Source organism: Bicyclus anynana, chromosome 1 (genome assembly GCF_947172395.1).
Source record: "Bicyclus anynana chromosome 1, ilBicAnyn1.1, whole genome shotgun sequence".
Lineage (NCBI taxonomy): Eukaryota > Metazoa > Arthropoda > Insecta > Lepidoptera > Nymphalidae > Bicyclus > Bicyclus anynana.
The window spans coordinates 32501-52998 of NC_069083.1; the positions used below are offsets into that span (position 1 = coordinate 32501).

The following is a 20498-nucleotide window of genomic DNA, read 5'->3' on the forward strand; positions in this document are numbered from 1 at the left end:
ACTATGTAGTAATAAATATTAATGTAAATGGATAGAAGTTGTTAGAATATAAGACGAAATTGTAAATAATGTAATACTAGGTAGTGAGAATATAGACGCTGAGTGTACATGGAGTAGTCTCTAGAATAGATTAAAAATTAAGTAAGAATAAGGAAAAATAAAAAAAAATGAAAAAGATAAAAAGATTGTAGAGTATAGAATAAAGTCTGTAGTAGTTTAGTTATATATTAGTATATTATTTGTAAATAGTAGTTAATTAGATTAAGTGTATAATAAGAAGACTAAGTGTACACGGAAAAGCCTGCGGGGAAGATGGATAATAAAAAAAAACTTTTCATCCCCCAACGGCTACTGTAATTGCACACATGCTTTGTTTACGGCGGTTTGGCGCGAACTTTTAGTTATTGAAATAAAGATAAGTTGAATTACCATAGTTCCAAAGTTGTTACATTGTAATAGTAACAGTTTATGTAGTTTCATTTAAAAAAAAAAAACCTAACCTAACCTAACCTAACCTAACCCAATTTGATAGATTCTGTCAACACTTCTTGAAAATTTAAAGTCGGCGTTGGTCCTTAATTGTTAATTCGCAGTCCGGGTGACGTTCTCAGGCCTCCTGCGTCTCCCTGTAACATAAAAAACAAAAATTTATTCATATTATTTTTTCAAAATTTTCAAAGTTACAAAGTCGAAGTAGTTGAAAAGTCAAAAATTATGAAATTTAAACTAACGTATTCTGAGAGCGCGGTTATACGTAACTTTCAATTCAAAACCATATTCAGACTTTTTTCGCTTGAGGTAAGTTCGAATTTTTTTCGAGGTCGAAGTAGTTGAAAAGTCAGAAATTATCCATGTTAGTAGATGTTATAGTCGAATAATGAATTCAGCGATCCCATCTGACGTTTCCTGTGATACCATTGTTTATTGAATCAAAAATAGTGATGTGACAAAGTGAACGAACATGACTCACTCATTATGTTCTGAACAAAAATTACAAATAATTTCAATAAATAATATTTACATCTGTTATTTATTAAGAAATTAGTCTATGGCTTAATAATAAACGAAAAACATATTTTGAGTCAGTCAGTAATGAAAATAAAATTATTCTAAGACCTCATTTAATTTGACTAATAACTGAGACACATACAATTAAATTAATGCTTTTAATTTATAAATCAGATTTTTCATGATAAGTTATTAATGACTAGCAACGCCTGTGACTTCGTTCGCAAAAGTAAGTCACCTACTTCGGTATTATTGTATTCCGGAATTATTAAAGAACGAATGAAAAAAAATACACAATAGCAAATATTTTTTACTATCTCTATAAAATTTACTTTTTATTTAAGTTTCTCTATTAATAAAAATAGGGTAGTTGACTCATATCAAATTTAATATAAATTATATATCAATTTTAAAATATTTAAAATGGAAGATAATGAAAGATTAAACGTAAAGAAATATTAAAGGAGTTCCAATTTCAACTCATTGGTCCCTGCTCAGTATAGCACCGTATGCACCCTCATTGATCTTCGGGGCTCCGATATTAGAGTCATAAATTTATCGTTATTTTTGGAGTTTACTCCTTAAGAATCGATTTTTTATATATAAAGCGCCCGGTATGAGAAAAATCCGAGGGGTAAAACCAACTGAACTAACGAAAAAGTGTCACGTTTTTGGTGCGCACCTTTAGTGCGCAACTTTCTAATTTATTTTAAAGATTATATCATTGTAAGAGTAAAATATATAATGTGAAGTATATTATAAAGTCTATTAGTTATTTTACAATTCTATAAATTTAGTCTTCTTTAACATAAGCATTACTAAAGCCCTACTCGATGTGCACTGTTTACCAACAAAAAAAAGTGTGCATGTTAAAAAGAAACAAAAAGTTACCCCGAAGCACGTGTCAATACTCGCGCCTTAAAAGTGAAAGGTGCGCAACCGAGGTGCAGCAGGCCGCGGCGTGCGCGCCCGCTTACAGCGTGCACATAGGTGCGCACGTATATGCACGCTGTTGGCGGCAGCGCACGGTGAAAGGTGCGCAGAATAGGTTGCGCACAAAAAACGTAACGCATGTCATTTCATAACTTATTGGAGTTCACTCCTTAAGAATAGATTTTTCATATATAGCCTCCGTTATGAAAAAAATATGGGCAGTAAAATTCGATGAACGCATAGCGTTACCTTTTTTGTGCGCAACCTATTCTGCGCACCTTTCACCGTGCGCTGCCGCCAACAGCGTTCACATGCCTAGCGCGTCCGCACGCACGTGCACGCTGTTGGTGGGCGCGCACGCAGCGCTGCACCTCGCTTGCGCACCTTTCACTTTTCAGGCGTTGCTATTGAAAAGAGTACACTCCATCCGTGCGTCGGAGCTGACACACACTTTTTTTTCTGACTCTACTTTTTCTTCATCTTTATTTTCATCATCAGACGATTCTAAACTTTGTGTTTGCGTTGGCTTAGGCGCTAGATATTTGTTTGAAATTGTAGTTTTTCGACCATCACAGAGTCGAACATTTGAATAGTTACTGACTATTCCATGCAAACAAACAATCAAATCTTTCCGCTATATAATATTAGTATCTATTTATTTATTATTTCTTTTTTTTTAATTTTTAACAATATAAGTATAAAATACAAAACATTATTAAAAATTTATAAAAAAAATTCACCCTCCCACTGCGGGACATTTGAGTGCCTAAGCAACCGGTGGTCAGGGCTCCAGAGTGAGGAACTTCCTCACAATACGCGCCGTCTCAAGAATCACTGCCTTTTGTATCCGACTCTTGATCCAACAGTTAAGCGAAAGCTTCTTAAGGTGTTAGTCGAAGCTTTTCGCTATAAGACCATTGACTGAAACAACTATCGGAACAATAATAGTTGACTCAACATTCCACATGGCGGTAATCTCGTGAGAAAGGTCCAAGTATTTTGATACTTTTTCCTTTTCGGCTTTCACCAGATTATCGTCATGTGGAACTGTAATATCAACAAATTATTGCACGACGCACTGACCGATCGACTAGCATATATCAGGTCTATTGGCTACAATATACCTGTCAGTGATACTCGTAATTAAGAAAGTCGGGTTTGTTACATGTACATAATTACAACTCAAGAACGGCTGGACCGATTTGTCTGACAATTGGTGGAGAGGTAATTTAGAACCAGGAGAAGGACATAGAATAGGGTACTTACTTTGGGTAGGGGTAAGGTTGAGTAGGGTATGCTAGGGTAGGTGTTAGGTGAGAGTATGGTAGGGTAGATGTAGTAGTAGGGTAGGAGTAGGGAATGTGTCAAAGCGTAGCTTGACAGGATCCGCTACTAGATAATAATTAGCATACTAGTGAACCCGCCATCCTCCCAAAAACGCCAAGTTTATGAGGATGGAGGAGGATTTTGTAACTAAATTACAACTGTAACACTTTTTTTGTACAATAAATATTTTATTCTTAGAATTTTATTATAAATTTCATTAGGTACTCTAAATTTTCAAATCGGAAGTAGTCGTACCCTCAGAGATCAGGGCAAATAGGTAAAAAATTGGTCAATTACATAATTTACGCAATTTTTCTTTCACCCGTCTGTCACTAAGCGTTATAATAGAAATTTCTGTTCAAAATTCCTCTTTGAAAGTGAATGATCTGGGGCACTATTTTTTACCTATACAGAACAAGACATCACTATGACAATAAATATGTTATCATTATTTTACAAAGTGACATTAGCATCTGTCAGAAAATTCGCACGATTATTGATTATACTATAATTGTTAGTACTAATATCTAATCTGTGGTCCTATTGTAGATTTTCTAGTCTATAGCAAAGAGTAATTTAATATTTATTCTATAGTGATCTGTAATCTGTGATGTTTATTAAATCGTTAAATTTAGTCCTACAGTTTTAAATTAACTAATAATAGTAAAGTGATCTGTGATTTAAACTCCTCTTTAAGATAAATGCACGAGTATATTCGCCATAACTATTAATCTGTGATATTTGCATATTATTTGTTAACCATAGTGATTTATTAATGAATTTATATACATATTAATACTCTAATTTGATGTGATAAACACAGTCATAGTCTTCAATTCTTCATTGTTCTCTTCGCATAATTCTTCATAGTTCAAATTTTGCAGGCAAGTAGATTATTTATCATGCACATAAGCTATTATAACCAGTTTTTGAAAATATACCTTCCTACTCCCACTGGCTTAAATGTTAGTGATCTATGCCTGTGAGTGTGTCAGGTTTATTATCAAAACCAGTTGACTCTGGCGAAGGCGATAAACGCCACAGCCCGGCCTAGCGGTCACGCGTGTTTCTCTGTAAACAAATTATTACTTATTATATAGGAATTATCTCAGAAACAATATCCTCAAAAACTACTCGTGTATGAAAAAGCGTCAGCAGTAGCGAGTCCGAGCTGCGACCGGTGACATTCTGCACTAACATTAAGCTAGCGTGTCAGTGTGCCACAAAATACTGTTTGTTGACATGACAATGAACTGGTTAAAGCTGAAGAAGAAAAGTATGGTATGTAGGTAGTTTAACAACTAACAAATTAGAACTGAAGGTACAAAACATATATCATTTCATTTCATATCTAATTTATTTTAACTTATAGGGACTGTTCTTTGTATACTTTGCATGCATGAATTATTTTTTCACAAATCCCACGGGAACCGTGTATTTGTATGAAAAAAGATAGCCTTTATGTTTTTCCTCACAACCTCCTCTATCTTCCAGTAGAAATCTCATTAAAATCTGTTCAGCCATTCCAGAGATTAGCCCGTACAAACAGATAGACAAAAATTTTAGAAGTTTGATAATGTTTTAATTGTGTAAACTAAGAACTTTAAAAAACACCATTGAAAATTTGGAAATAATTACCAATTCTAAGGGTATGAAAACAGGGGATGATTGATTGTATACCCATTAATTATAAAGTAAACTTTTAATAGTGTAGGCCGTAGACTTCAAAATATTTGCCATATTAGTTTAAAAAAGTTTCTACCCTAAGGGTGGGATAATAGGGGTGATATACTATGCATCACTAGCCAACACCTCCCAGTTTGACGCATGTAGTTTCTGTTTCTGTAGCCTATGACACTAACAATTAATGGGGTTTTCTAGTAATAAAAGGGTTTTCAAAATTGGTGCTTTAGAGATTACCCCCTAGAACCTAAAAATTTTATCTCTTTATAATATTAGTATAGACTAGCCACCATCGGCTCTCGGTTTCACCAGCGTACTTATAAATTCTTTTACCATGAGAATACAGGGATTAATATATACTTTGACACACACAAAAAACATAGCTTTCAACAGTTACCCCCACATGACAATGACACTCCCAACACCCCTAGGATTGATTACAGATTAGCTGTACAAGAAAATTGATTATGTATCGCTTTTTTATAAAATGTTATGCAAAAAATAATATTATCTAATTGTTCTAAGTTACTTAAATCATATTTATTTGCATTCATTTACAAACAAGTTACTTAGTTAAAGTTATTATTATGAGGTGTAAAATTACTAAATAATTTGATTGTTGATAAACATTGTATATTAAGTTTGGCTTTAGTATGAGTATTTTGGTTTAAGTTACTTGGTGAGTCAACTGTTATTGTTCTGTTAGATGTTTCAGTCAATGGTTTTAAGGTCTGATATAGAAGGCAGTGACTCGTGAAACAACACATCATGAGCAGGTTTCTCACTCTTGAGCTCTGACCACTGCTTGCTCGGGCACTCAAAATGCCCCTCAATGGGAGGGTTGGATTTTTTATAAATTTTTAATAGTGTTAAGTATTATATTTTAAAATCATTGTCAAATAATAAATAAAGGAACAAATAAATATACGAAAGTAAATAATTAACTATCTTTAATGAGATCGTGGGGAGGATCTTCAGAAACAATTTCTAAAAATATCTTTTATCAATAAAAGAAACCCACGTTATGTGTGTGTCATAGAATATATTTTAAACGTGTATTCTCACGGGAACAGGAAATGAGACATATAACTTAGTGTCTGTCATATAACTTATATCAGCCTCAGCCGGCCAGCGTGTGTGCCACTACAGAACGAGCAGAGCGTGAGCAGCATTCCCTCACCTAGGAAGCTGCGCTCTTAAGACTGGGACAACAACATTCGGAACTACTGTTCTGCTGCTGAAAATTAAGTAATAGGTCATTCTTTATTTTCCAGCCTCGAGTATGGCCAGCGAGAGCGAGAGCGACAAAGAACAGACGGCAGAGGGCGACGAGCCGACGCTGAGCGCAGCGCAGCGCGCGCGCGCCGAGCGCAGCCGCCAGAGGGCGCGCGCGCTGCGCTCGGCGCGCTTGCTGCGGCGCGAGGGCGCGGAGCCGCCGGCGGTCGCGGCGCCCGACTGCGGCGGCGGCTTCCTGCCCGCGCCGGAGCCGCCGCCGCGCGCGGCCGCGCCCGCGCCCGCGCCGCTCGTGCACCGCAGCGTGCAGCCCGCGTGCCTGCAGTGCGCGGCGCGCTTCCCGCAGTCCTTCCTCCTCGACACCTTCGACTACAGCGTGTGCGACGCCTGCAGGTCGGCCCTCACTGCGACCTCTCACGGATGACTGGCGATAGACTCGGCCTAGGGATGCCGTCGACAGGTTGCAATAGTGCAGTCGGCGGATCTACGCTATCGCAGTCGCTGCGCACGTGCAGGTGACGGCTTCATCCCTGAGAGCGTGAGACTACAACTTTTGGAAATATTGTTTCATACAAATACGGTCGAGGTTTCCCTTCAGCCATTTTAATTCAACATATCACAGATCGGTGACGCCTTTTTTTTTCCTAAAGCTGGTCGTGATCGATTCGTCTTTAACGACTTTAATGTTCGAAAAGATGTAAATAATTGAAATTGTTAGATATAAATAAATTCTAAAATAATTGAAACATTGAACATTTGCAATAGATTAATCAATTTAATAAGTAAAAAATGTATGAGTTCAAAGTCCGGGCCGGTGCCATCTCGTCCGTCTGCCGCAGGGACGACGCGGGCGCGCACGCGCTGCTGCCGCGCACGCAGGCCAAGAGCGAGTTCCTGCTGCAGGACTGCGACCTGGACGCGCGCCCGCCGCCGCTGCGCGCGCTGAGCCGGCCCAACCCGCACCGCGCGCGCGCGCCGCCCATGCGCCTGTACCTGCGCGCGCAGCTGGAGGAGCGCGCGTGCGCCGTGTGGGGCGGGCGCGACGGTCTGCAGCGCGAGCGCGCCGCGCGCGCCGAGCGCCGCGAGCGTGCCGAGCACAAGGCGGCGGGGCGGCGCCTGCGCGCGCTGCGCCTGGCCGCGCGCTCCGGCCTGTTCGCGGGCGCGCGCGAGGGGCACGAGCACGCCTTCGGGCCCGAGACGTACGACGCGGACGCCGACGAGTACCGGCGCGAGTGCGCGTGCGGACACCGAGAGACCTACGAGAAGATGTAGGCGGCCGACCGCCGGATGGAAACTTGTGAACTGCGCTTATAAATAAAAAAAATAAACCTAAGCTGTGTCGCCTTATCTGTCTCCACGACACCATCGCAGCGGCCGCCCGGGAGTTCACGACTTCGCTCGCTTGGCGTCGATCGTTGGTGTCGTGGTGACAAATATGCATCTCATTTAAATAGACTTCAAGTCTTCAGGTAGATCGTTCTTGGGGTGTTTGTTTTCAAAATGTTGTTTGTAAGTCTTGGGGTCGGGCATCTGAGCCTGCAACAAAGAAATATCATTGTGATTGCGCTGTGAGGCCGACCTGCATTCCGCTTCACGATTCCCGGCACACGGTTACCTTACAAATGGCACAAACGTGCACCAGAGCTTTCTGCGCAGCCTTCTTCTGTTCCGTGGCACTGTGCCCCTGCTGCTTCTTCAGTTTGGAGATCTTCTCCGCAGCCTTGGCCTGTGACTGCAGCTTTTGTTGTCCGCGAGCCATTCTGCTTCAACGATCTATCAAAAAGAATACTAGTTAATATGAATTTTATTATTAATAATTTTATTAGCTTACATGGATACACTATTTTTCTATCAAAGTGAATAAAATTGAAACTCTAAAATTGGGTCTAGACCTGTCACTGCTGTACATCTTAATTTTTTATAATAACTTCATTTTAACTATAAATCATAATTGTTAAGGTTATTTTTTTTATACACAACTTTTTACAATAAAATAAGTGGTGTATCTACCACTTATTTATTTATTTATTTTTATCCATGAAACAGTCAAGCTTTGCTTTGACTTATGTGCACTTCTTCCCAATTCTTACCCTACCCCCATCCCCACCCTACCCTACTGTACCCTGCCCCTACCCTACCCATACCCTACCATACCCCTGCACTACTCCTGAATTCATTTGTTACAAAAAATGTGATAAATGAAGAACTGCTTGACTGATTTTGTGCAAGTTTCACATAAACCATCTACTAAATAGTCCGAACAAAGCCTAAACATTTATTTAGGTTTTTGGATAGGTGAGCCCATTTGTGAGTTCTAAAATGACAACGAAAAGCGGCATTGATTTTTATATATATAAAAATAAAAATAGTGAATATTTTATATATATATATATATATATATATATATATATACACAGTGTGTTTTAAAAATACCGTCCGATCCAAAATATGCGTGTAAGCATAATAATATTATAAACAGAAAAAATATTTAAAAAAATATTATTCAATAATTAAGCATTTTTATCGTGATAATAAAGTTTCTAATTTTAAACATAAAACTTGGAAAACTTGGAAAATTTAAAAAGTGACAACACTGTACTATCAATTATGGTACGTATATCTAGATTATTACCTCCTACCTACACAAATGTGGCACAAAAGTCGGCAAAATAGAAAGCCTTTTGACAATGCCGCGCCGCATATCGTAAAGGGTAGGTAGTAGGTACCATCGTTTTCGGCGCCCACTGTCTTTGAAACACCGCGCCGCCACGTGCAATGTCTGTAATGCTGTGTTTAGTTTGCTTGCGCCACTCGCCCAAAATGCAGACTTATTATTAATTAGTAGTATTTGCGACAGAGCTATTACTGTGTTCCAGAGTAAAAGGCATAGTTTCTGGTGTAATGTATGTTCAAGGAGTGGAAAATGTGGAAAATGATCGACTTACCATTAATTCATCTGCCATCGTCCATCTGTGTAAATTAACTTTTCGTGTTTACACACATCACAACACGCCAGTTATGCAAGCACGCATGCATGCTTGTACATAGCACAAGATGATAAAGCACCTTGACAAACCTATCACCTTGTTGAGTGTACTTGTGTGTTTACTTGCCCATCCAATACCGCTTTGAATAGAAACGTGTAAACGCAGCACAAAACATAGATGGCGGCGTTTTTATTTTGTAGTAATGCCTACTAATAATTAACCTATCTCAACTTTTGTGTTGCCATGAAGTTTTTTTTATGTTGATTTCGTGCAGGGAAAAAAATGTATTTCTTTAAAAATAAGGACTGCATAAAAATAATGTATACACAATACCTAAGTACACCCTTAAGGGGCGGACGGTATTTCCTATAACACACAGTATATAAATGCCAATAGTCCACCACTCTGGCCCAATGTGGATCGTCTCCTTATTTCCTTTTGATTGATTCTCCTTTCAGACTGAGAGGAGTTAGGCCTATTGGCCTATACCTCTCATTTTCGTCTGCCACTGCCATGGAATTCTATGACGCCTAAGTTTTTAGATTCATTTTAAAAGTACTATTTATGTACTAAATTTAAAATTAATCTAAATCTAATCTATATTTTTATTATATAAATATAAAAGGTGGGTAATATTTAATTTAAATAGATTTAATATTATTGTAAATACTTTCATAATTTTGAAGCCTACTTGAAATAAATATACTTTTGTAAGTTTGTTTGGGATTATTTTTATGCTAAATTGATGTCAACTATAATATAAAAATAATTAGATGTACTTAAAATATCATTTTATATTAAAAATTTCATACATTCAGTATGAAATGTGTTGTTAAGCCCAAATCTCGAGAACAACTGAACCAATTTGGTTAATTTTTTTGAATAAAAGCGAAGTTTAACTGGGTCTGCTCATTTAAAATAAATTATTTATGAAATGACATGAATTTTCTACCTTCATTTCTAATTTGTTTATTTGTAAACAGTGCAAATTGTGTATGAAGATCATTTGAATAACATTTTAATAAAACAATATTAACATGCATTTCCTACCTTAATTTTTAATTTGTTTCGAACTGTAATAATGTGGAAAGTTAACCCCATTATTAGAGTTCCCTATTTGGAGCTATGTACCTGCTTGGGCTTCAAAATTTTGCATTTACAGTCAAATTATTCTGTATAATCCATTATCAATCAAAGGAGTATTTTGCATAAAACAATAATTATACCAAATAATTTGTACAGATCAATATTAATCAGTATTTTTATTGATATCAAACGATTAGTGAGGGAAGTGATAAGCAGCTGCTTCACATTACACGTCGACACGCTGCAGACTGCCAACCAGCAGCAGCAGTCTCACGAGAGGGGATACAACGGTTTATAACATACCTACGTGATGCTGCGATGCTCTAGACACCAATATTGAATTGAAAGTACTATCTCTTGCGAACAGATGTGATTCACGATACGGCAAAATTTGGGTATTATAGATAATTTGTAGCTCCAGATTACAATTGACACTAACTGTAGAATATATTTGACTGAAAATTGTTTTGAAGCAAACAAAGTTAATCTTGCAAAATGATTATTAAATTTACAGTGTATTTAGTAATTAAAACAAGAAATGGAAAACTAATGATTCAGACACAGAAGCAGAACAGATCACTCACCTCCACAGAACACTAATCACACAAAGGAGAACCTTAGATTAAGTCAATGCACAGAACACTAATACTCCTTTAATCCTATTTAGTTACTAGTTCGGACTACTTCAGTATTTTAGTCGAGTACGAACGAGTTTAGGCGGTAAATCCAAAAATTGTTCGTAATCGACTAAAATAGTCTGCACGGCCCTTAGACCAAATGGTCTAAGGCACGGCTTTTATAGAATTAAAGAATTTTCTCTACAAAACAAAGATTATACGCTTAGTGTACTGTCTATGGATTATAGGTATTTTAATCTTCGTTTTAACTTTGAAGGTTCTGTGTCGTCTGTGTTATGCCATAGATAATACATATTAGGAAAGTTTCCCGCATTTCTTTAGTTTTTGTCGTGAAGAGAAAATACTACAGTCCATTCCAAATCCGAATTCCAGAAACGTAAACAAGAAACCCCTTAGACGAACTTTAACTTTGAAAACGAAATTTTCACTGTTGCATATAATAATCAACTCATAAAGGTCTTATTTATTAAAGTGAAACATTTGAAGTTAATATTATACACAAAAGTAACTCAAAATTAGTAATTTAAAGTAATATTTTTTTCGAAACACTAAAACAAGCCGTAAATGAAGACAGACGAATAACTAACTGAACACCATGCCATGGGAACTTAGAAGAACGTGAAATCTTTATGAAGCAGCGCCATTTACATTCTAGATTTAAGATTCCAGGATAGTAAATGCAACTTACAACAAGACGTGTGCATGTAATAAAATGTTTTTAGAGATTGAAACCGTATAAGCACGGAAAAAAAAGCGAAAAAAAAGAATTATTTTTCCTTTTAATTATGACGTGTAATAGAAAGAATGTGTTTGTATTTCTTCAACTATTACAAAATCAAAAATCTCTCTCCTTTACAAAAATATGCATTATTATTTTTATAACAATAATGGATACTGTACTAAAAATACCGTGGCTAGTTACTAGATGGCGCTATCACAGGCGTTCCGAAAAAAATTAGAGTAGCCTATCTATTTCCAATAATACACTGTAATCTTTGCTGAACACTTTTGACAAGTTTGACATATAAAATTGACAGATAATTAGGGCTTGAAATTAAAAATGAACCATAGAGTGAATAATAGGAACCATCAAAATTGAATCATAAAAAAAATCATGAAAAAATCGAAATATAAAATCGAATGTATTTAATGTGGTCTTTTATCTATAAAATGAAATAAAATAAAATAGCCTTTTATTTTTTACTACCAATACACAGATTAATCAATAATATACAGATGGAGCGTACGGAACACGAAGTTGTCGTAGGCGCAACAAATACGAAATTCAAAAACGAATACATTCTCGAGTCAGTACGACACGAACCGTTGCATCAGTAATTTTATATATAATTTAAATAATAGATAATAAAACAAATACGACACCGGAATTTATAATTCATGTCTCAGACAGTGAAGATGACAGTGATGAGTGATGATGAAGAAAAGATGTGCACAAAAACTTATGAAATACCATACTGTAGTGAAACTGTATACCATTAAAAACATGAAACGGTATTCAAAAATTTCATGTCTATTCCAGTCTTACCCTTACAAAAAGTTATATTTTTAAAATCTGTGTAAAAATATTGCGTACGTGTAAGTAGCGTAGTTTATTTTATTTTCGGGATTTTAGCACAAACGTTTATCTATTGGGGCCCGTTCAACTTTTGGTGCCACTGTAGCGTTATCCATACAAATATTATTGTTTAATAATTATAAGCGTATCCACATTAATATTTAGTTCGTAGATTATCCATAAGTTTATAACGTACCAAAATGTATCCCGACATATGGCCTGCACAATGCACATGTGGCGTTCAGGCCACACTAACAATTAACAACTCAAGAACATTACTAACCCAATGTATTTAATTATAATAAACCAGTTGAACAGTAAACGGCGATCGATAAACACGCTTTTCTTTGCCACCTTACCTTCTTACCACACACGGCAAACCACTACCCATACAAATTAAAAAGTTGCGCAACTAAGTTGTAAGCGTTGGCAACTTAGTTGTTTTGTTCGATAGTCGGCCAACTAAAAATTGCCAGTGAGTGGCCACCCTTATTCAGTGTTGCCAAAAGGTTACTTTTGTAACCTTTTAGGTGATTTTTTGACTGCATTGGTAACTTTTAGGTTACATTAATAAAAAGGTTACTTTTACGTGATATTTCGGATTTTTATGAATTAACTTACAATTTCGTATACCTAAAACAGAACGGTCGTTAAATCAATAAATGCGGACAAGTGCTCAAGAACTCATCCATGTTTCTGTGCCAATACAACTAACATTCTATTAACTTAACTTTTAATACGGTAATACCTCTCCGGTAAAAAATATGAATAATAGATTGTTAAACAAGGGGCTGAACAGACCCATTGTATACGAGTTGTTTCTTTTTTGTTCCATCTTCAAAATAAGGTCACAATTCTCACTATAAATGAGAAAAAATCTCCTTCGGTATAAAGTAATTTAGTACTTGGAACGAAACTATCTGTCTGTTAGGAAACGAAGATTCTGTTCGTAACAGACAGATATTAAAAAAAACAAAATTACTTTAGCCCCTAGAGGCTGAAATAGTGGTTCAGCCATGCTCTGGAAAAAGCAAGATTTAGTTAGTGAAAAGGTTACTTTTTACACAAAAAGGTTACTTTTTTTATATTTCGGGTAACTTCTCACAAGACCCAACTGGCAACACTGCCCTTATTCCCCTCTGAATATATTAATTTACTCTTGGGTAGTGAATAAAATCGTCTGTAAAGGTACCTATAAATATCTAATAACTAATCTGTGCTATTTACGAATTTACTTTACAATTTTATTTAGACTCTTTGATTCGCCTAAAAGATTAAGATGTAAAGATAATTCATCTTAAAAGTGATTGATGATTTAAATCGTCTGCGTCAGCGAAGGTGCTCACGATGTTAGGGGTGTTTTTGTACATATTTGAATTAAAGAAAGAGTTTCTAATATGCCTTTCGCTATCCATCCTGTACCTGAGCTACTACCTGGTGGAGGTGGTGAAGCGGCCGGAGCTGCATTGCCGCGCGGGCGCCTTCCGCCGCCTGCTGGAGGCGCGCGTGCCGCTGCTGCGCGAGCGCTTCTGGCCCACGCCGTGGTGCGTGGAGGCGCGCCTGCAGACCGTGCTGGGCTCGCTGCTGCGCTCGCACCTGCTGCCGCCGGTACACTATCGCCGGTATTGTTAGCGTCGTTGCTCCCGCCCCGCCTGCTGCTTGCTTGCCCCTGCCGCCTGCTTCACACGCGTCTACTTGTATTTGTCTACTTTGACTGATTTTAACCCTTTCTTCTATTTTGTTGTTTACTTTAAACATCTGTTCCATTTTATTTTTATTAATATTAGAAAGAGGTAAAGACAGTGAGGTTGTAGGGGTAATCTCAATCTCAGGAAGTATGTGGGTGAAACTGAAGGCCGTCTGCCAGTGTTCAGAGGAGCGTAGCGGCCGTGACAGTAACACTGAGCATTATGAAGATCAGTAGTTGTTGTAGATCAAGTGTTGTTGAGAATTTAATCTACCAATTCATAAAGGGAAATGCCCACTGACCTATACAATGTCAACTCTGGGAACCCAGGTATACCCCTGTATAAAAGTATATGGAGATGATCTTCTTTTTTCTATCTAGGGAGATGATATTATGATATATAAATAAGGATCTAGTTAAATAATTGGCTTGATAAAAGTATGTTTCTTTAAGAAAAATACTTTTTTTATATATAGTATGTATAAAATACTTTTATCTATGTATTAAAGGCCATTGCATCAGCTTCCACCTCCACAGTATCAGCAATTGAAATGATTTTAAATACAATAAAATATGATATGAAAGAGCAATCTCTTCTCAGTAGATGCTGTCTGCCGAACCAGTGGTAGAGTCCTCAGTCAGTACAAATGGTACAGAGCTGTTATTTCTAAAGCGCTAAAGTTAAACTAAGCCTACTTGAAATTTTGAATTCATAAAGTGTCTAATTGCAATATAAATATATTTAAGTAGCATGCATCTTTGACTTAATGAAATGGTCCAAACTAAAAGTTTAGGTAATTTTATTTAAATGTACAGAGACTTAGTTTCTTTGCATCTTTCATTATCAAATGGATAACAAATATTATAAAACAGCCTTCAATTCAGATTGTGTGAACTCAATCAATCAATACTGTCTTGAAATGTATCGGCCGCTGCAAATACTACAATCAATAAAGATAAACTCTCAAGCAGAGCACAAGACTACTGTCTCCTAAAACTAATTTATTATTACCTTAGTCACTGTTGATCTATTTACATTATCAAAATGTTTATCTGCAAGGGCGTCACTGTAACGAGGTAGGGGGTTAGCTGCCCCTCTAGATATTTTTAAAAACAGCCAAATACAAAGGAACCAAAGCCAAGCCAGTCAACTTATTTTGCAACAACAATTGGGTATTTTACTATCTTTGCATATATTAATTTTTATGAGTCATTTGGGAAAGTCAATATGGACTAAATCTATCTACACTTCTATATTTTATATCTATATAAATTTGAGATTTTACTAATACCAAACGTTACCGTGGCATAACGGACTACTAGCACCATCTACAACTTATAATAAAACTGTAACAGATCCAATTCTGTACATTGAAGGTATTTTGAAATTTTTTGTTGGGGGGGCATTATTCAGTGTGTTGGAAAAAATGTGAGTGTAAGCATCGTAATATTATAATTGAAAAATAATGAACAAAATATTATTCAAAAATATTATTTCAGAAAAGCTCCCCTCCAACTCTTTCCACTGTTTTCTGTTTGCCGCTGTTGTTACCAAAGGGCCTTTTGACTTTGTTCTACTGACCTCCCTCGAATACCAAACTGTCTTACTCCTTTTCCTTTTTGCAGCGGAGCATTTATGTCCAGTCCAGCTCCATTTCAGTTGATCAATAAGTGTCAGTATGTTTGTTATTTTTGCTTTCTGCCTGATGTCTGTACTTCTAACTTTGCCTATTAGTTTCAAACCTAGCGTGCTTCTTTCGATGCTTCCCTTTCGTGCGTTGCGTGTCGTTTTCCTTTTAGTTTTAGTGCTTCCTCGTCGTCGTCACATCGCTCGCGCAGCACACATCGCGGAAACTCAAACGGAAACTTATTTACCACAACATCCTGTTAGTAGAAGATCTGAATTAGAAACAATCTTAAGACTACCAATATGAAGTATACTCGCAGCCGGCGCCCGCTCCCGCGCGGTGAATCGGTGTCCTAATGATATATCGTCTGTCCAACTCGTTCCTACTTGTTATTGTTCACAAGATAATATTATGTATGACTATAACAGAGAAAGTCTTTCTCCTTTGTTGAGTTTTCATGTAAATAAATGGAAACCAGTGAATGAATCGTTCAATCGGTTTATTGAGACGCGCTGTGCGTGCGTGCGCAGTGAGGTGCTGCGGCTGTCGGACGGCGGGCAGGTGGCGCTGGACTGGGCCGAGCTGGAGCCGCGCGCCGACCGGCCCGTGCTGCTGGTGCTGCCGGGCCTGACGGGCGGCGCGCAGGCCGACTACGTGCGCTGCCTGGTGGCGGCGGCGCGCGAGCTGGGCGCGCACGCCGTGGTGTTCCACAACCGCGGGCTGGGCGGCCTGCCGCTCACCACGCCGCGCCTGTACTGCGCCGTGTCGCACGCCGACCTGGCCGAGGTGCTGGACGCCGTGCGCGCGCGCGCCGCCGGCCCGCTGCTCGCCGCCGGCGTGTCGCTGGGCGGGCTCATCCTGGGCCACTACCTGGCGGAGCGCGGCGCGCGCGCGGCCGGCGTGCTGCGCGCCGCGCTGGCGGTGTCGGCGCCGCTGGACGTGGAGGCGGGCGCGGCCTGCATCGACGCGCCGCCGCTCAACGCGCTGCTGTCGTGGCACATGGCGCGCGGGCTGCGGCGCACGGTGCGCGCGCACGCGCTGGCGGGGCCCGAGCTGGAGCGCTGCCGCTCCGTGCGCCAGTTCGACGCCGCCTTCACGGCGCGGCACTTCGGCTTCGCGTCCGCCGACGCGTACTACGCCGCGGCCACGCTGCGCGGGCGCCTGGGCGGCGTGCGCGTGCCGCTGCTGTGCCTGCAGGCGGCCGACGACCCGTTCCAGCCCGCCGCCGTGCTGCCGGCGCGCGAGGCGGCGGCGAGCGCGCGCGTGGCGCTGGCGGTGACGGCGCGCGGCGGCCACATCGGCTTCCTGGAGGGCTGGTGGCCCGCGCCGCCCGCCACGCCGCCGCAGCGCACGTACATCGCGCGCCTGGCGCGCCAGTACTTCGCGGCGCTGCTCGCCGAGCCGCTCGACGAGCGCGCCGACTAGAGCTTTCGCACAAATCGTTCATCGAAATTGTTTAATATTTCGAACCGTATTATTATCGCTTTACTATCGTTGAGTCAATTATATACACGAGGGACGTCGCGGCGCCGAGCATTTATTGTAGTCCAAATATTATGTCGTTATTTATTTATAAGAGAGCTATTTATCTGCGACGTCCCGCGGCACGTGACCGTCGGCGCGCGACGAACGAGCCGACGTCTGATATAGCGTTTATTATACATAATTATATATATATACATGTAGTCGCACAGTATGTACGTTCGCAGTGCGGACTGCGGGAATTCTTTCGTCCAAAGAGATAATAATATACGAATCTGTGATGTGGAGTGCAGTATATTTACACGCGGCGCGGCCGCACATATCCGTTTTGATCGTTTTAATAAAATCGTACGCATCAAGTCTTGTAGTTTTACTATTCCCCACCCACCCAGACACGGCCGAAGCCACGAGCCGCTCACAGCCGCGGCAGGTCGGCGCCCAGCGCGCGGCAGAAGGCGGCCACGAGCCGCTCGGCGCGCCGCCGCCGCTCGTCGTCGTCGTCGGCGGCGCACGCGCCCGCGCCCGCCTCCGCCAGTGCGCCCAGCGCCTCCGCGAACTGTTCGGCGCGCTCTACCGCTGCCTCCTCCTCCTCCTCCTCCTCGTCTTCGTCCAGCTCGTCGGCATCGACCACTCCTGTGTACGGGATTGTACCATATTGTACCAAATTGGCAGTAATGAATTCGATCCCAAGATTTTCGAATATAATTATAAAAAAAACCGGCCATGGGCCTGTCGAGCCACGCACGGTGTAGGGTTCCATAGATTAAATGAATACTTTAAACCTTATGCACAAAATTACCGATAGCTATACCCCACACTACGGAATAGACGAGAAAATATCGTCCACACTCTCTGGGAAGGACCCCAAAAAAATCTTATTAATTTTCGTAATTAATATATTGTAGGAAATAGTAGGTAGTCTGAGACGGATATGACGTCGCTCGATCTCACTAGGTGGCGCGACTTTTATCCGTAAAGAGTAGGGAGTTAGAGAGGGGTAGCTATCAGGCGGGTACGACTGGCGATATAAGGCGCTCGCCGTACGGTAGCTCATCATTCTTGTCGTGGCGTTTGATCCGTCCACCTTTTGTAGGATAATCCTTCAAGTGTGATTTTGGGATAGGCGAGGGCAGTGACTTGAGTGGTAAAGGGGAGTGTCAGTTAACTGTCAAGGAAGTCCTTATCCCTACATACAACGATCACAAGTCCGCGACTCCACTCAAGGGCACTCTCTTCCATTCTAGGGTTTGTTTTAGTTACAGTTTATTTTGTTAATTAGCACCATAACCTTTGTTCGACATTGTTTTTCTTATTTCTGTAATCCACTTCCGAGTCTGCTAAAAATATTTGCATGTTGACTAGGTCCAACAATAGTTCTGGACGGACCGAAGGATCGCGTTGCCCTTACAGCGATACTGAGGCACCGACCTGCGGGCGCGCAGCCGTCCAGCCGCAGCAGGCCGCGCCAGCGGTGCGCGTGCAGCGCGTCGCGCAGGCGCCGCACGCCCACCGCGTCGTGCGCGTCGTCCGCGCGCTCCGCCAGCGGCACGGGCTCGTAGCCGCGGCGCCGCGCCCAGCGCACCAGCGCGTCCGGGGCGCGCGCGCCGTCCACGGCCAGCAGGCGCACGGCCGCCGCGCCGGCGCGCGCGTCGTCCGCCGGCGCGGCGCCGGGCGCCACGTGCGCCACGTGCGCCTCGAGCAGCTGCAGGCCGGGCGGCGGCGGCGCGCCGGGGGCCGCGGCGCACAGCTCCACGTCCGCGCGGTAGTACTTGTTGACGAGGCGCCACACGCGCCCGCCGCGCAGCGCTCTGTCGGTGTCCGTCACTTCATTGTCAATTATTTCTGCAACAGAATAGCCATTGCCTTAGACTTGTACCCAGATAGGTTACTCGACTAATGTATAGATGAAATCACCTTGTTAGGCCGTAGCACCCACAGGCGACGCTCACCTGGGGCTTGTCAAGAGATTGTTTGCACATAAAGTTATAGATGGAGAGTGTGGACTGGGAATATAATTTCTCATACTATGCTGAGGAAAACATAAAAAAATTGCACTTTATTCTTGGGCAGTTGAGGGTCTGGATCCTTAAAACCTACTACCTCCCAAAGCTAGCAAGGTCCAAACTCCATAACTGGCTACCATACTTACTTATAGTAGGAGTATGAGCTGACAAACTTACAGCTTTTATAAAATGACGAAGGTCTGGCGTTCACAGGTCCTTAGATAAGTTATCAGCTGCTTCTTCTGTCAACTATTTTTACAATACATACTGTAGTACATTATTAGGTATATCAATATCAATTAATTAAATTACCTGATATCAATTTCGAAGCACTAGCTAAATCTGCTGCACTGACCAATATTAAAGGCAAAAAGTTTTCTGACATCACTGTTTGTGGTTTGTGGTTTGTTTAGTTACTTCACACAGTATTAGGAATAACAGAATGCCACACAAAATAATGTAGGCAGTTTTAAAATAAACAAGATAGTACTAAACACATCATTGTAATTAATTTAGATTTATGTTTTATTCTTCAAATTATTATTTAATTATTTATGTACTTGCTATGACGTTTATTACTTTAGTTTATTGACGTATGTCTACTTTTTGACCAAAGATTACAGTGTATTATTGGAAATAGATAGGCTACTCTATTTTTTTGGATCGCCTGTGATAGCGCCATCTAGTAACTAGCTACGGTATTTTTAGCATAGTATGTTATAAAAATAATAATGCATTTTTTTGTAAAGGAGAGAGATTTTTGATTTTGTAATAGTTGAACATACCAATTGAAGAAAACAAAAAAAAGAAAAAAGTTTTTCATTGTTACCTCCAGGCTTGAACTCAGGATCGACAGTACCTTTGTTATGCACCACTAGGTCAAAAGACTATGTGGAACATTGTTGAAATTAATGTACACTTATTGTCTTTCTTTAGTAATCCCTTTGCTTTAGAAATACAAACACATTCTTCCTATTAAGCGTCAAAATTAAAAGGATAAATAATTCTTTTTTTTCGGTTTTTTTCCGAACTTAAACCTCTAAAAACATTATAATACATACACACTATAAGTAATTGAATTTACTATCCTGAAATCTTAAATCTAGGATGTAGTTGACGCTGCTTCATAAAGATTTCACGTTCTTCTAAGTTCCCATGCCATGTTTTTGACTGAGATTTAAATTTTATAATCTACAATGACAGATCATTAAAATAGTGAATATTATGA

The 20498-nt window shown here is 40.2% G+C and overlaps 4 protein-coding genes across 5 annotated transcripts; 2 read left to right on the forward strand and 2 right to left on the reverse strand.

Annotated features, from left to right (window-relative positions):
- The first annotated feature begins 3906 nt into the window (after positions 1 to 3906).
- On the forward strand, positions 3907 to 9889 carry LOC128198437 (DNA repair protein complementing XP-A cells homolog). Of its 2 annotated transcripts, none has more exons than XM_052883945.1 (3): positions 3907 to 4151; positions 6225 to 6576; positions 7023 to 9889. In XM_052883945.1, the coding sequence occupies exons 2-3, from the start codon at positions 6233 to 6235 to the stop codon at positions 7453 to 7455; spliced, it is 777 nt and encodes a 258-aa protein (XP_052739905.1). In that variant the 5' UTR covers positions 3907 to 4151; positions 6225 to 6232; the 3' UTR covers positions 7456 to 9889. The 2 variants fall into 2 exon arrangements, with proteins under 2 accessions (XP_052739905.1, XP_052739908.1); XM_052883948.1 differs by lacking the exon at positions 3907 to 4151 and adding an exon at positions 4257 to 4548.
- Positions 6939 to 7942, reverse strand: LOC112050746 (zinc finger protein 706). The gene is made up of 2 exons (XM_024089089.2): positions 7799 to 7942; positions 6939 to 7719 (listed from the first exon to the last, which is right to left on the reverse strand). Exons 1-2 carry the CDS (start codon positions 7940 to 7942, stop codon positions 7630 to 7632), a joined length of 234 nt encoding a protein of 77 aa, XP_023944857.1. The 3' UTR covers positions 6939 to 7629.
- A 3722-nt stretch (positions 9890 to 13611) lies between the features above and the next one.
- On the forward strand, positions 13612 to 17627 carry LOC112050745 (phospholipase ABHD3). The gene is made up of 2 exons (XM_024089088.2): positions 13612 to 14092; positions 16316 to 17627. The coding sequence occupies exons 1-2, from the start codon at positions 13818 to 13820 to the stop codon at positions 17208 to 17210; spliced, it is 1170 nt and encodes a 389-aa protein (XP_023944856.2). The 5' UTR covers positions 13612 to 13817; the 3' UTR covers positions 17211 to 17627.
- On the reverse strand, positions 17546 to 19893 carry LOC128198441 (uncharacterized). The gene is made up of 3 exons (XM_052883960.1): positions 19583 to 19893; positions 18696 to 19109; positions 17546 to 17900 (listed from the first exon to the last, which is right to left on the reverse strand). Exons 1-3 carry the CDS (start codon positions 19653 to 19655, stop codon positions 17683 to 17685), a joined length of 705 nt encoding a protein of 234 aa, XP_052739920.1. The 5' UTR covers positions 19656 to 19893; the 3' UTR covers positions 17546 to 17682.
- Positions 19894 to 20498: the final 605 nt, after the last annotated feature.